Consider the following 16,589-nt stretch of genomic DNA (forward strand, 5'->3'; position numbering starts at 1 on the left):
TCGTGTGTTGTGGTCTGGATGAAAGCTGGAGGCATGTAGCCGTCAGAAGGTTTCTGGTATAGGGTACTGTTTATGTGACCATCGCTTATTAGCACCGTAGTGTCCAGGAAGTGGATCTCTTGTGTGGACTGGTCCAGGCTGAGGTTGATGGCGGGATGGAAATTGTTGAAATCATGGTGGAATTCCTCAAGGGATTCTTTTCCATGGGTCCAGATGATGAAGATGTCATCAATGTAGCGCAAGAAGGGTAGGGGCGTTAAGGGACGAGAGCTGAGAAAGCATTGTTCTAAGTCAGCCATAAAAATGTTGGCATACCGTGGGGCCATGCGGGTACCCATAGCAGTGTCGCTGATTTGAAGGTATACATTGTCCCCAAATGTGAAATAGTTATGGGTGAGGACAAAGCCACAAAGTTCAGCCACCAGGTTTGCCGTGACATAATTGGCATTATCTCTACGTAAAAGAATAAATGGACACAAATCAGACGTCAAGAACTATAACATTCAAAAACCAGTCAGAGAACACTTCAATCTCTTTGGTCACTCGATTACAGACCTAAAAGTGGCAATTCTTCAACAAAAAACTTCAAAAACAGACTCCAACGAGAGACTGCTGAATTGGAATTAATTTGCAACTGGATACAATTAACTTAGGCTTGAATAAAGACTTGGAGTGGATGTGTCATTACACAAAGTAAAACTATTTCCCCATGTTTATTCCTCCCCCCCACCCCTTTCCTCAGACGTTCTTGTCAACTGCTGGAAATGCCCCACCTTGATTATCACTACAAAAGGTTCCCCCCCCCCCCCCGGCGCTCTCCTGCTGGTAATAGCTCACCTTACCTGATCACTCTCCTTACATGTGTATGGTAACACCCATTGTTTCATGTTCTCTGAGTATATAAATCTCCCCACTGTATTTTCCACTGAATGCATCTGATGAAGTGAGCTGTAGCTCACAAAAGCTTATGCTCAAATAAATTTGTTCGTCTCTAAGGAGCCACACGTACTCCTTTTCTTTTTCCCTATAAGTCAGTATTCTCCCTGTTCTGAAGAACTAAGACAGCGCCTGTGCTCTCAGAAGTGGGCTCCATCTAATCAAGCTGAGGTCAAAGCTGGAAATAAAATAACTTTTTGAATACCACTGCCAGCTGTGGAACTCAAGAACCTGTTAGTTACTTTTGAAGATGGATGGAGGAGAAGGAAACTGCATCCAATTCAATGAACTGAAATCTTATGCAGTGTAGGAAAGTATATCCTATTGCCTCCTCACCCTGGGCTGAGCAACTCAGTAGGCCTCTTTAAAAGTAGAATTCAGTGAGGAGAGCCAATCTCTTTCTCAGGCTTTATCTTCTGGCAAGTCTCCACCTAAGACCTGCCTCATCCTATGGAGGTTGAGCTACCTGACTAGTGTAATACCTTCCAGGCAGGAACTGTCTCTTTTCATGTTTGTACATTGCCCAGTACAATGGGAGCTTTTAGACCATACTAATAATATCAATATTAATTATTATTTTTATTAGTAGTAGTAGTATTATGTGGTGACTACACAAGATGAGTGCCATTGAAGAGACCACACCCTCTCAGGAGAAGACTCCAGTCACTAAGAGGTTTAGCAAGGTCTGCGCTGCTAGAACCTTACCACCTGCTACACAACTTCTGAAGAACCATTACGACTGCCAGCTTTGAAATCCTGCTGTAAGTGGAACATCATAGGTCCAGAGAGGTAGGGAAGAGATGAATATTTTAAAAGAAAAAAGCAGTGTGTTCTGTGAAGGAAAGGGCGGAATCCAAAGATGCATCCTTTGTGGGTGAAGCTACCTGTTTCAGGAAGTGGAGCAGTCCATGTTCTGGACCGGGGGAGGCCCCAAGCAGAATGCAGTATAGTAGTGAGAAATGCTGATCTACTTAGGGCAAGGGGGAAATGAAAAGGTTAGCTGTAAATAGTAAATGGTGACCTCAAATGAATTCCAAAGCAACAGTTTATGTCTGAGAAACAAGACAGGGACAGTAGGGAAAACATTTTACAATTTGTGTAAAGCAGGAGTATCTACAAAAAGCATCAACCACTAAAAGGGCCGTAATGAAAATTAGATGGTATTTGGTTTGTATTTTAAATTTATTCAATTGTTGAAAGGCTCTTTAATCTTTTTATATATCCAAATTCTTCTGAGCTTAGAACCACATAAACAAACCACTAACTTCAAAACCATATGACTTTAATTTGATACTCCATCTCACTTTGTTTTAAGGTTCAATGCTCCATTTAAAAAAAAATTGCCAATCAGGAGTCAAAACTCTTCCATATGGTTTTCAAATTTATGTAAATATGCTGTACTGAGAGAGATCAAATTTGATTTCTTAAGAATAGCTTAAAAGTTTCTCTAAAGAGTAAAATATCAAAATGTTATACCAATGTACAGTATATTAAGTAGTATTGCAAGTTGTAATTTTAGATTTTTAATTTTCCATACTGTAATAAGTATTTGGGGAAAATCCAACCTATTTAATTTTGTTCTAAGAAAAATTTACACGTGTGCAAATTCACTAATATTTTCATTTTGAAAAATGATATAATACAGACTAAATTCTATTAATGTAATAATTCCGGTATCTCTCTTATTGTTTTCAAGTTCCCTTTTACCATCACAGAAAATGTGTGGAATTCTGGCCCCACTGAAGTCAATGACAAAACTCCCATTGATTTCAGTGGGGCCAGGATTTCACACAAAGAATTTTATTACTCATAATATAGCATTTGTCATTAAGTGTCACCATCTGACAACAGACACCATGCACTTAGGTAAGTACATTTTTTTCTAAATTTAAGAGAAATTTGAGGTAAATTCAGATAACACTGTGTGTGATAACTGTTGCGATATGTCATTTACACAACAGAATAGGACTAACAAGGAAATAAGACCATCTATCATTAGATAAAAGTAATTCACTGTTTCAGATCTAAAGCAAACTTCAAAATCTTTACTAGTACAATGGAGATGAAAAACAGAATTGAATTTCCTGACTTATGTGTGTCTAAATTCTCAACATTCACTTGCACTGACATTTTCTGTAGAGGGATTTAGAAAGCAAATGATTTACTAGAAAGCACATGTCCTGATTTGCCAGAACTTAAAGAAACTGGGTAAGTAACAAGTGAACCTATTGTTGATTTGAACCTTAATACAAAATTCTACAATAGACTACAAATATAAACTGCTAAAAACATAAAATGGACTAGTCAAACTAGAATTTTTACTGATTTATTTAAACAGGAACTGTGAATTTAGCAAATTAAGGAAAGTTTCTTCATCCAGCCTATAGAATGAAATGTATGACTAGTCCGACTGCACCATTGTTACTGTGAGAAGCAAACTTTTGTTTTTACTCATTCAAAATACAGTAAGATTTACTGATGTCTGGCAATATATTTGTAAATCCTCTCCTTCTTCAGTCTTTCAAGTATACATGCTTTCATTTGTTATGAGGGCTATACAAAGAGTTGCTCAAACCTGTGGTTTGTGGTATTTAGTGCTGTTCAGACAGCTCACATGAATATTTCATTATCTCATAACGAGACAGGCAGGGGAGTCCTTATAAATATATTGGACCAAAATCCGAATGAATAGGGCTTACACATAGGTTATTTGCAAGGGTGCTCAGCACCAAATCTTTCTCCTTCCCCAGTCCATGTAAAACCTGAGGTGTCTCACTGTAGCCACTACTGCAGTAATATCCACATAACTGGCACTCCTACATTATGGAAAAATTTGACCAGCAGATTTCCCAGTGCACAGATCCACGGGCTTTCTTCCATCCCCTCCAAGTCTCGTGTATACACAGCACTGCCACAGAAAGCATAGTTCCACACTTTGCATCAGGAACAGAGTCCCCTGGCACAGACTTTCTTCCCCTCCTCTATAAGCAGCAGAACTCTTCCTATTCTGCTACCCTGGAGCCTTTCTCCAAGACCTTCTGAAGGTGTCAGGATTTTGCCTATAATACAGAGTCAGGCAAACCACAGTAGTAAGATACAATTTTATTTCATCTATTCACATATCCAGTAAGTACCTTCACAAGATATTTATGTATTATGTATACTTTAAATAAACAGGAAAGTTTCTGCTTTCTCTACTGAAATTATATTACTTGTAGGTACTGAAACAAAGACAGCTAAGGTTGTCTGGAAATGTGAACAGTGAAAGAAACTGTGATCCATTACCTACTGGGATTTGCTTTTTCAATAGCGATCACAGCAATTCAACACAATGAAAAGTAAAAAAAAATCTCTCTCTGCACTTTGTAGTATGTTTGAAGAAAAAATGATCTTCTTATCATTCGGAGCCCAAGAAATCTTCAGTATATGCACAACAACGAAACAGGAAAGTTTCCTACCTCCTGTTCCAGGCCAGTCTGACTATTGTAATAGCTGAACTTACTAAACATAGACAAAAATCTTCCTATTTCCTGTGGGTACAGCCTTACAGTATATGGGAAGAAATTAACACAGTCAGACTATACAGACTATAACTATCAACTTCCAGGCATTATTCTTAATAAACAGGATCTCATGCAGTTTCAAAGGAGATGATATACCTATACTGAGGAATCTTTGAAAGAAAAGAAAAGGTTATGTTTTCAGGACCATATTCATCTACTTTACTGCACCTCTACCACAAATATAGAATGTTCCAGGACCGAATATGAAATACATTTGAACAATTTCCCATCAATTCTACAACATCCATTCTTTGTTTAGCTATAGTATCATACTATTTGCTGCTGTTACTCAACAAAATCTTACTACCAAAGATATTTATAGTTAGGGCCTAGAGCTGATTTAGATACAGTAGTTGTGAGTATTTGAGAGTTTTCCTCTAATTCTGATTTTTAATATATTATCTTGAATCTTTGTGAATTCCACTTGAATAATGATGATGATGATGATGATGATGATGATGGACAACTCCACAACCTATTTCATTTTCAAAATGTTAACAAAAGTCAGTACATGTTTTAATTTCAGAAGATATTTTTTTCCTTACTGAAATACTTGCTATTATCCAAAAGAAGGATTATATATTGCACCTTTAACATAATTCTCAAGAACTAAGCATTATGGAGGTTGTCAAGTTCAATGTATAATAGCTGGAAAAGAGAACATAAGATCCTTACACAAATAGAAACAACACTTTCACACACCACAAATTGATTGTATAAGAGGAGGTCTAAAACTAGACTTTTTCCCCAAATCAGAACCCACATTTTCATCAACCTTCCAACATACAGCTATGGACCAACATCTGCACAACTCAACACATTAAAAATCAATGGATGCATGTCCCATCAACATATCTACTACAAGATCTGGAAATCTCATCAGGTAGATTTTGGGCTGCAAAGTTACATTTATACCCATCCTCATTGCCAGAAGTGCTGATAATTATTGCTCCCTCTTCCATTCCACCCTTCTTCACCCAGTCAGCTTGTCTTCCTCCTTCCAGTTGTCTTCCCACCAAGTAGAAGATATTTCCCTTCTTTTTTCATGCAAATATTGCCTAATTCACCACAGGCTCTCCTATACTTCCACACCTCCCACATTCTTCCTAATTGTTATTTTTCCCCTTTTTCTCTCCCCACTCTTGACTTCAGTGAGTCCTTTGAGACCTTTTCTTTCAACTCCCTTTTCCGGCATATTGTTTGGTAATGCCTCTTCACACACATTCCCTATTGTATTCGCCGACCACTGTAAATTTCAGGGACAGCTTCCCCCTACTTTGTGTTCTGCTACCTCAAGAAGTAAAGGAAAAGGAAACATGTATATCCTTAATCAAGGGTCTCAATACACTTTATCTAAGAACAGTGAAGGATGGAGGCTCTCAAATGTCCTTCATTTTGGGGAAAGTCATTCATTTTAGTCCCCAAATCACCTCTGCATCACATAAATTTTGCATCTCCTCTCTTATACTATTGAAAGTTGTTTACATAAAAAATAAAGAAACATGAAATTGAGGCTATAGGAAGAATGAATCCCACAGCAATTTAAATTTCCTATATGAGTAATTCTGTGGTGACCCTCATTTTGGGTCTTTGTCATACATTGCAACATGCACTTGAACTTTGGCAAGCTGGGAGGCATGCTAAAAGAAAAAAAAATTTGTTTCCCTTTTCTTATAGGGAAACAAAGTCAGGTGTCCCTTAGTATTTTAAATTACACTTTCCTGAATTTTCAGTTTATTTCAAAACCACAAATTTGGATGTGCCAAAAATTAATATTTGTGCTTTCAACTGTGTGTGTGTTATGAAGCTGCAAGAGAAAAAGGCCAAAATGCATTTTTACTCGCAGTGGAAAGAAGTGTCTATTGCTGTAAATTTGGTTAAGGTGACCATTTCTACAGAGACATCTTATGAAAAACTGGAACACATGTCAATTTTCTTCATGCTTTAAATGATTCTTAGAAAATATATTTTTACATGGCATAAACAGGAGGAACTAAACAGTATTAAATGTTTTACAATTCAATTCAAGCTGACAAGACACATAACTATACCAATTCCAGTAACATTTCACAATTACCCTTCCTTCTACCCCATGAGGTCCGTTGTAATGACCTTCTAATGAAAGGATACTTTGTACAGTGTTGAGCTTCAGTTGCTTTCTCCCACATTAAAATCTCATATGTAACTATCCTTATAGCTGCCCCTTTTTACAATGCTCAGAAATTACAGATCCCTCGAATAGTGTCATAAAGCATGTGAGCTGTGCCACTTCTTCTAGCCTTTTGATCAGCAGTATGTTTACATTACTTATATAAGGTAAATCTTAAATAGACCAAATAATATAGTGGAGCAATATTCCAGTGTTGTTACTCAACTGTATGGGGTCCAAAAGATCAGCAGCTTCATTTTACAATATTTAATGTTAATGAAATAGCTTTGCATTTTTAGTACCTAGTTTATGAGAAGGTCACAGTGGGGACTAAATTAAGAGGTAAAACATGGCTTCCTGGGTTTACAAAAGAAACGGAGAAAATCCTAAAAATTTTCAAAGTGAGAAAAAATATTTTTCACATTCCATTTTTCTGAGTCTCATTATGCTCATTACAATAATATAAGGTCAAATTTAGATTATTTATTGGACAAGAATACAAACCAATGAATCATTCAGTAGTTACTGTAGGTTTAGATGTTTAGCACTTCCTAAGCACATTAATTCCTTATCTGGTATTTTTATCCAGAAAAGTTATATACAGTGTACTTTGCTTCTTGTTTCAGACATACAACTTCCATATTTAAAACTCAAAGATTATTTCTGATAAAAAATGGGAAATACAAATGTAAATTCTTGTTTACTGATTTATGTTTGATTATGATTCTGTCTGAACAGTCCAATACCATCAATATCTTTAGGAGGAATAAAATATAAAGTGCATTTAACATAAATTAGTTGAGCAAGTGGTGTTGGCCTTGTTCTTCAGCTATTATTACAAGGCAAAATTTCATTTAAACATATGAAGTATGTAAACGTCAAGTACGAGCGTTGCAAAATACTCATTTCAAAGTTAAAATGTAGGAAAAATCTATCCAGAGGAAACCTAATAGATCACGGGAGTACTTCTGCTCAAAGACAACTTTAAAATTTTAATAAGTGCCTCCATGGAAAGAGCAGAGAACAGGTGGTTTATCATGGGCCATTTTCAGAAAGACATTCCACCAGCTACTCTTGTACCTCAAAAAAACAAGTATAGAGTAAAACCCCTGTTCTCTCTCCTATTTCCACATCTGCTCTCTTCAAGGCTAACTGACTTTTACCTTCCAGCAGTATTCTTACACCTCTGCTCTGAACTGCTACAAATCCTATGGTACTTCTACTCCTTGCTCCTGCAGAGCTAGTTTCCTAGCAAGCTTCACCCACACACCTGACAATGACAGCTAGAGGCAGGAGCTACTTCAAAGTAAATGGGCGTACAAAATGCATTGAAGCCGGGCTGCCAAAAGCACAAAGTGGAGGCAGGAGTTTAGTCACAACCTCAAATTATTTCATTGCAGGAACAGTGGCAGTCTCTAAAATTTTAGCTCTGCCCCTACAATGATGTATCATGGATAACGTGGCTTGTAAACAGCCTACAAGGAACTGTGGTACAATACAATTTCTACAGAATGAAACTGGCTTTGAAAAATTGTTCTTACACAATCTCTCAGAGATGTTTTTAGTAGGAAAACATTCTTTTAGCATCAAATATACATAAGAAAAAAAAGATAGCCTTGTAATTAAAGCATAGGGCTAGAAACCAAGATATCTAGGTTCTATTTTTGGCTTTACTACCTCTGGGACCCAAAGTCGCAATCTCTCTGACCATGAACCTAAACTTCCCCATGTGCAAGGTTGCTGAGGCTTAATTTATTAATGACTGTAAAACATTCAGAGATCTTTGAAAGGAAACTGTTATAGAAGTACGAGGTACTACCTGTTGTTCCACTTGTTGAGCCAGTGTATCACAGAGGAAAGAATTACCTCGATATTTATGTTTGAGTTTCGTCCTGGATATCGAATATTTTTTGAATATTTGCTCAACACTGAGCCTATGAATCTGCCCAGCCATTTTGAAGGTCAGATAGGGAAAAATGCATAGGCGTAAATACAAAAAGTTAGCACACAGTCCGAAATATCTTCACAGGCAAACTAACTAGATGCCCAGATACAACCAGGATGTTAGGTATAGTGTAAGAATTTAGAGAGCTGAACCAAGAAACTTCACCATAATTGCAGAAGGCACCAGAAGCCAACTGCATAGAGTTAACCGTTCCTGTCCTCTTACTCTGTATCTTTTTCAGTGCTCAGCTTATACCCAAGTCAAATTCTGTGAGGCTGAGCCTTTCAAACCCAATTTCCCTTTCTCCATCAGGCCAGAAGTTCAGTCAGCTTATTTCCTCCCCCATATTAACATCTTCCAGAAGAGAAGATAGGCTTGAATTTTTCAAGGGCAACAGTCCTGCTCATTCAAAAACAGATTACAACAAAGATGCATTTATATTAGTTTACAGCAAAGACAGACCAAGGAGAAAACCCAATTAAAATATGAGACATCTGTACTGAGTACAATGTAGTATAACCCAGTGTATTCAAAGCAAAATAAGTTACTTAATAGACAGCCCCCTTAAAAGCTTTGGCCTTTTTATTATTGTCAGTCCTCGAGTGAACCTTGTCCTTAACTCGTTGAGATAGGAAACACCTTTCTTGACAATAAACTTTGTAAAATATCTCAACTGTTTTCCTTTATGGGGAAATAAATAAACCATTTTTAATACAGCTTATCGTTTACCTTGATAAAGGCCACAGGTGGTGCTGCTGATATTTAATTTTGCCTGACTAAGAATAGAGTAACACATTCAGGTTTTTCCTCACTTTGTAATGCCTAGACAAGTTAAAAAACAGCAGAAATTGGAAGTGAATGGAAAAAGATGCTGACTTTCTATGGTAATTGTGTTTGCACTTCCTTTAGACTTTTTATGATGTAGCAGCCATAGAATTTGTGAGGGGTAAGAGGGGGAAGTTAAACTGAGGAGAGGAAAAGGAAATCACATAATCTTATCAAAAAAATGCAGCCAGCCAAAATCCTTCCCTTCCATTCATTCAAAAACCTTTTATAAAATATAAATACTATAATAATTAGTGACTTCATAATAGTATGTATAATTGTAATTGATTAATATTTTTCGTAAGAAGTTTGTACCAAACTACAACTATAAAAGAGTATTTCAGAAGTAACGCGTGTGTGAGAGGCCCAGGAAGCTTATGGCACTGTGTAGCACTAACATTTGGTATCTAATTTCAGCCTCCAAGCTCCTCATTGCTGGTAATGGCTCGAAACACAGAGGGTGAAATCCTGCCCCACTGAAGTCAATGGGAGTTTTGCCATTGACACCAATGGGGCCAGGATTTCACCCAGAGCCTTAAACCTCAGGGGAGAGAATACCTGGCATTTTTCAACTTGTTCCTCTGGCCAACGTGCAGAGAAGCACTGCTGGACTCCAAAAGGAGCTGTGTGGGGCCCATGGGAACATGGGTCCTGAAAAGTCATTCCAAAAAAGACTATTCAGTTTAGATCTAGTTAGCTTGCTGTTCCATATTTAAAAGAAAAGATGCAATTTTAGTTTTACATAGTGTATCATATATAAATTAACAAAGACAATTAAGGGTATCTATTGTATTTTCTAAAATGTCATCTCATGACTGATGTTAACACTGATGAAGCCACAAAAGATAAAATTAAAAAGCACCATGACATTATCTTAAATATCATTCCTATTTTTTTTCCTCCAGAATTAAGTGACTAATCTTCCCTTCACTCCACACCCAGAAGGGCAGGGGTTTATGGAAAAGTGTAGTTTATTGATTTTAAATACAGTCTTCCCTTTCATTGGAAAAATCAGGATTTTTTAATGTTCTTTGAGCTGTATGAAATGGCATGATTAGCAAAATAAAGTGCTGTACTTCCAAGTGTTGGAGAACTCTGAATGCCAATTTGCTGGTGACATAGTACTCAGAAACATCAAGTAATTCAAAGTATTCTTTAGCTATAGACACGATGTCCTTTAAAAATGCTTTAGTGCCTTAGATAACATTTATTGTTTGCAGTAATGTTAGCTGTATTTATTAGTGTTCTTTAGTTACCATAATTTAACTTTCCTATAACAACAAATAAATATTGGCTTCCAATTCAAACTCCAAATGCTAGAATGAAATACTCTAACAATAAAGGCTATGTTTCAGTCAGATACATAAGCACATGCATAACTTTAAGTGTATGTCTAGTCCTATTCATGGCAATGAGACTACTAGTATGCTTAAAGTTATGCAAGCGCTTACGTACTTATCTGAAATGGGACCATATGTCCAGTTATTAGTGAGGTATCAACTGAATTTGTATATGACATGCAATTACAGTTTGTCACACAGAAGAGTCAGAAAAAAGAAAGAATAATTTTAATATAATCTGGTCCTCTCAAAGGTTTATCTCTGATGTGTGTAGGCTAAAAACACCAAAAATAGGCCAGTAGGAGAAATCACATATAGATGTGACAGCAATGCCCAATTCAGTAATGAAAGTATTTACCCAACTCGACATACCTCTGCTGTATTTCACGTAAAATACACACCAGCCTGGAAAAACTGTGATACAAATTTACCCACCCAGACAAAAAAGTGTTCTTGACCTTCCTTACCATGATAATGATAACAGATGAGGAATGACTGGGGAAGAAAGGAATTTTGTTTATCTAATCAAAATATTCTCAGTGAGCGGGCAAGCAGAATTTTACAATTCAGATACATTCTAAGATTACAGTATCTGATTGTTAGGGCCCTACCAAATTCATGGCCATGAAAACCACATCACAGACTGTGAAATCTGGCTACTGTAGGGGAGGGGAAGGACTGGGAGTGCTCCAGCCAAGGGCTCCTACAGTGCGCCAGGCTCCAGCTGCTAGTCCCAGCGTGGGCTGGGGAGGGATGGGACTTCCTCTTCCCCTGCGGCGGCTGCTCCCAGAGCCAGGTCAGACTCATCTCCAGGAACCTTCCGCAGCTGCAGGAAGCTCCACAGCTCCTGGCTGGGAGCCCAGCTCTGAAGGCAGCGCAGAAGTGAGGGTGGCTGTCAGCCCCCAACCCGAGCAGGAGGTTGGGACCCCAGCTGTCAAACCCTGACCCAGGCAGAAGGCTGCCATGAAAACCAGGACATATGGTAACCCACTGTCCATACCCTGCAATCTTCACTTCTGCGCTGTTGCTGGCAGTGATGCTGGCTTCAGAGCTGGGCACCCAGCCAGCAGCCGCTGCTCTCTGGCTGCCGAACTCTGAAGGCAGCGTCCCGCCAGCAGCAGTGTAGAAGTAAGGGTGGCAATCTCACAACCCCCCTACAATAGCCTTGCAACCTCTGCAACCTCCTTTTGGTCTGGGACCCCCAAGGTAGCAACACCATGAAATTTTAGATATAAACAACATCTGAAATGGTGAAATTGACTATTTTTAAAATCCTATGACCATAAAATTGACCAAAATGGACTGTGAATTTGGTAGGGCCCTACTTATTGTACATAGTCCAGTTACTTCAGTAGATCTTGAAGAAGCATTTGTGTCAATATCTTCAGTCTTTCAGGTTTTCAATTTTAATATTAGAAGGAATTTTACTTTAGAGCTGATAAATCTATTATGATTTATGTTATTTTCTCACACAAACTCCACCTCATGTTATCTATTGTCCGTTTCTTTTACCAATTCCTCCTGAGTCAGGAACTATGGTTTATAATAACACGGAATTCCAGTCATTCCCCCTTGTAATCACATTGCTGCTCAAATCATCTTGTGTTATCACGCCTTAACAGGGCACATTTGATTATAAGGCATAGAATGGTCACATGAAAATTCCTTCCCGAATATTTTATAGGTCAGCTTGCCAAAAATGTAAAAAAAAAATCACCATCATGACCACATAGACGTCTAATATTTTCATTTCATTTTCAGTATTGGAATTATATTGACATTGTTAGACTAACAGAACTTGTTCAGAACCATATGTGATGAATGTTAACAAAAAAGTGTTATCAGGCAGCTGGCAAAATGGGGTATGGAGTCCTTTACCTCTCAGAATCTACCCCAGATTGATAGTGACTGAAAGTTAGTACTGACTTCATATTTGATCACACACAGTAGCCTGTGTGAGATAGTGATCAGATACCACAATGATGAGCACCACCACAGTGCCTATAACAAGAGATAGTAACCTTAGTGTAGCTCGTAAAAGGCATGCAAATAACATAAAAAACATCTGCACAACGAATAAATTTTTTGACAGTTTCAGCAAAAATTCCAAGGATTGAATGGGCCTGGAGAACAAATTACCCTCTTATCCTAAATTAGGGTCCCTGATTGAAGTCCATTGAAAGGATAGTACATGGAAACCACCCAGACCTGAACGAGTTCTACAGATAAACAAAGGACTCTAATCTTCAATGCTGTTAATCCCAAATCTTTCATTAACATTGCATTCACTTTCAAAATGAGAAAAATGACACCATCAAGTAATTTCTCATGGTTTAAATGTCTTTGTTCCCGCTTCGTCACAATAGCCTCATTGAGGTTTTTCACACAAGTTTTCCCTATTAATTTTGGCCTTTTTCATTTACCAAGCTAGTTTTATTTATTTCCTATATTTAACATATCTGAAAATATATGACCATTTTTAACAACTTGAATTTCTGCACCATCTTGTCTAGTCAAACTAGCTTGCCATATACACCAGGGTCTCTTGTGTTGTAATGTTTGTAATTGTAGCTAGTTGCCTCTCCAAACATAGCATAATACATTGCATTCTGTGGGCCTCACAAAAAAAGGCCCTGATCTCAAGATGTGATAAATATTTTCTGATCCTATTAATTTCAAGCGGTAAAATTTTTAAAAGCATGAGGATTAGATCCACAAAGGGTCTTAAGTGTCACAGTGCTCGGCCTTCCATTGCCTAATGTTCTTGTGCTGTGCCACCCAGCGAAATCCACAGCTCCACGTCAGATGCCTAAGACCTCTATACCTAGAGAGGCACCAAAAATGGGATCCACAAAGGCCAGCATGCTGAGCAGAGAGCTGTCTAAGATAACCAATAGGGAATACATATGAGTGGGGTGTGGCCTAAGCCCTACCCCTCAAAGGGAGTTAAGCACCTAAGTCTGGGTCAGAGGGAGGCACCTATCTTCACTGGATTCTCAGTCATGAACCTTCTCCGGAAATTAGGCACCTAATCTCTTTCTTGCAAAAAACACAGAAGGAATTGACGCCACTGTCCCCTTTATAACTTTTAGCCCATTGGTTAACACACTGGCCAGGAATCAATTCCCACCTCTTCCTGATGTGGAACAGGAATTTGAAGTTGTACCTCCCTCCTCTCAGGAGGGTGTTCTAACCACCAGGCTATGGGGTATTTTGGGGAAGGTGTCTCTCAATCACTTCTTTTGAAGCTCTTCCACTGTATATAGAGACCCAGATTCCAGTCCCCCTCCTCCAATGCGTGTTTAGTAATTTATACATTCTGGAACTGCTTCAGTGTAATAAACTGGTCCCAGAATACCCCATAGTCCAGTGGTTAGAGCACCCTCCTGGAAATGAGAAGACCCAATATCAAATCCTTGCTCCACATCAGGCAGGGGAGGAACCGAATCCATGCTTTGAAAACCAAAACCCTATAAAGGAGTCTCAAGTTGGATACCCAAAGACTGAGTATCCCAAATAACTGGTCACTTGTGAAAATGTAAACATTATAATTATTGTGAGGTAGATCAAATATGGGTCTGAAAACCAAACTTTGGACAAAGTCACTTCAAAATCAATATTTGTGCCAATAAGCACAGCATGGTTGCTAAATGGAAGCATAGTCTAGTACAGTTTTACTACCGCTTTCTCTCTTTTTTTAATATTCAAATATAAAAGCAAAAGACATTGGCCCACTGATAGTTTTACATAAACAAATGGACAAAAAGGCTACTCTGTAGATCTTATTTCACTCCACTGTCTGTGCTTTTATTCTCCTTGTCATAGCCAAGTTGAGACTTTCCTTTGCCATGATAATAAGCAGAAAGTTCAGAGATCTCCAAAAAAAAAAAAAAAGCAGGAAGTTTGCTGTTTGAAAGATTGCCCCTTCAGAGGAGATGGGGGAGGAGAGAAAAGAACGTCAGGGCTATTATGGAAGACCCTCTGCAAAACCAAGCAGATGACTTGAGATTTGTTTATCCCAAAGAGGCCTTAAAGTAATGCTGTTGATGCTGGGTGCAAATGGGAAAGGGAAGAAATGTTATGATGTTTGTCTTATCAATCCATAGTGAAAATAGTGCTTTCTTTGGCTCTATCAGAGGATAACTTCAGCAGAAAGCAAAAGTTTCTGCAACTACCTGATTTGAACCTAACAATAAATCATGTTGTTAACATTGACTTTAAGACACAGAATGAAGCTAAAACTTACTGCTAAAACATACTCTAAGATACACTTTTAAACAAGAAACCGTTCCTTCAACTCTCCATCCAACCACTACATTACAAAGGCTGGTTTAAATTGGAGAATATGGGGGTAGAGGAAGGGGTGAATGCCACATGTGGCTTTAATACTCAACAGCTGCTGTAGATCAGAACCCCCCTTTGCTCTTTCTGTGACCCCCCCACCAGAATACTGTGTTTCAAGGGTTATTGTAAATAAAAGGACTGCACTGTGCTGCTGTCTGAACAACGCAGGGAGACTGAAAAGATCGTTGAACAAAGTGTACCTGAATCTCACTGCACTCTATTCTTGGATGCCAGTCCCAGATCAATTGTTTGTCTCGTGGTAAATTCCCTGAAAAAGCGCACCTAGGGCCAGCCATTTACAAGCCACTTCGCTTCAGTCTCTTTAAAGCAACAGAGAAACAACAGCTACTTGCGATCAACTGATTGACTCGGGAAAACTATTTCACCCGGCTCTGCCTCCGAGCTTGTTTGTTTGGGTCTCTCGCCCTCTCCCCCCACGCGACAGCCCCAATTCCTTGGTTTCGCCCCCCGCCGGTAAACCTGTGAGGGCGGGAAGAGGGTGCTGTTCCTGTTCAACAAGTCACTTGTTCCATTAGCCACCAATGAACCCAGCTTCGTGAAACTTAACTCACCGACACCAGAAACTCCAAAGTCCCCACATAGTCCCGCTCAGTCTTCAGAAGCTCGTTCAAAACGCACACCCTGAGGCGAAGCTGTTTCTCCAGGTCCTTCCCGCTTTCCCCTTTCCCTTCCCCTTTGCTTTCTTCTGTCATTGTTCCCCAAAGCGAAGCCTCGCTCCCAGCTCCTGCTTCTCCCAGCTCCTCTGCTGTTTGCAGCCACCAATAGGAAACGCTGCCTCAGTGTTTCCTCTAGCAAAGTTCAGATGGGACAACAAAAGACCCCACTCAGTTACATAGCGCGGGGCTGGTCTTCCGTGGCTTGCAGGCTGTTAACCAGACTCGCTCACTCTTCCACGGCTCAAGAAGTGGTTTGAGGGCCAGAAGAGCAAAGCAATAAAAATGCGTGTGTTCTCTTCCAGTAAGGAAGGGGGAACAGCCTGTAGGAAATGAGTGGTCACCGGCTGCCTGCTCTCCCAGCGCTCTGTGTGACTGCGAGGTGGGAAGGCTTCAGCAGCAGCAGCTCGGGCAGCTTGGACATTAATCAAAAGCTCTGCGTCCATGTGACTTCGACCCCTTCCCCCTGAGCCAAATCTCAGGAAAAAGGAAAGGAAGCACAACCTTGGGAAAGATTGCGTGCCAGCAACTGCCTGTTTCACACACACGCTGTGCGCTTTAGTCTGAGGCTAATTGGAGATCTCCAACTCGAGAGGATAAGAATTCACTTTAAAATGTCCCAGGCTCGCTAGACTGCTGGGATTCAGGCTGTTGTTTATCGCTTGGTAATAAGCAGCCAGAATGTGGTTTCTTCAACCCACGCATCCCCCCCTTCATATATAATTATAAACACACACATTATACACATATGTATATAATATATATTATAGCTATACGTTTTATACTCTGCCGCGTACAGGCAAATACCTGTGT

General features: G+C 39.1%; 1 protein-coding gene across 2 annotated transcripts in view; it reads right to left on the bottom strand.

The window, feature by feature from the left end:
* PREX2 (phosphatidylinositol-3,4,5-trisphosphate dependent Rac exchange factor 2) overlaps positions 1 to 16,213 on the bottom strand; it is a 295,769-nt gene extending 279,556 nt beyond the window's left edge. For both annotated transcript variants that reach the window (XM_075125146.1, XM_048840883.2), the window contains exon 1: positions 15,675 to 16,213. In XM_075125146.1, the coding sequence (XP_074981247.1) occupies positions 15,675 to 15,815 (141 nt within the window). In that variant the 5' untranslated portion in view covers positions 15,816 to 16,213. The remainder of the gene's footprint in view (positions 1 to 15,674) is intronic.
* Between the last annotated feature and the right edge of the window lie 376 nt (positions 16,214 to 16,589).

Source organism: Caretta caretta, chromosome 2 (genome assembly GCF_965140235.1).
Source record: "Caretta caretta isolate rCarCar2 chromosome 2, rCarCar1.hap1, whole genome shotgun sequence".
NCBI lineage: Eukaryota > Metazoa > Chordata > Testudines > Cheloniidae > Caretta > Caretta caretta.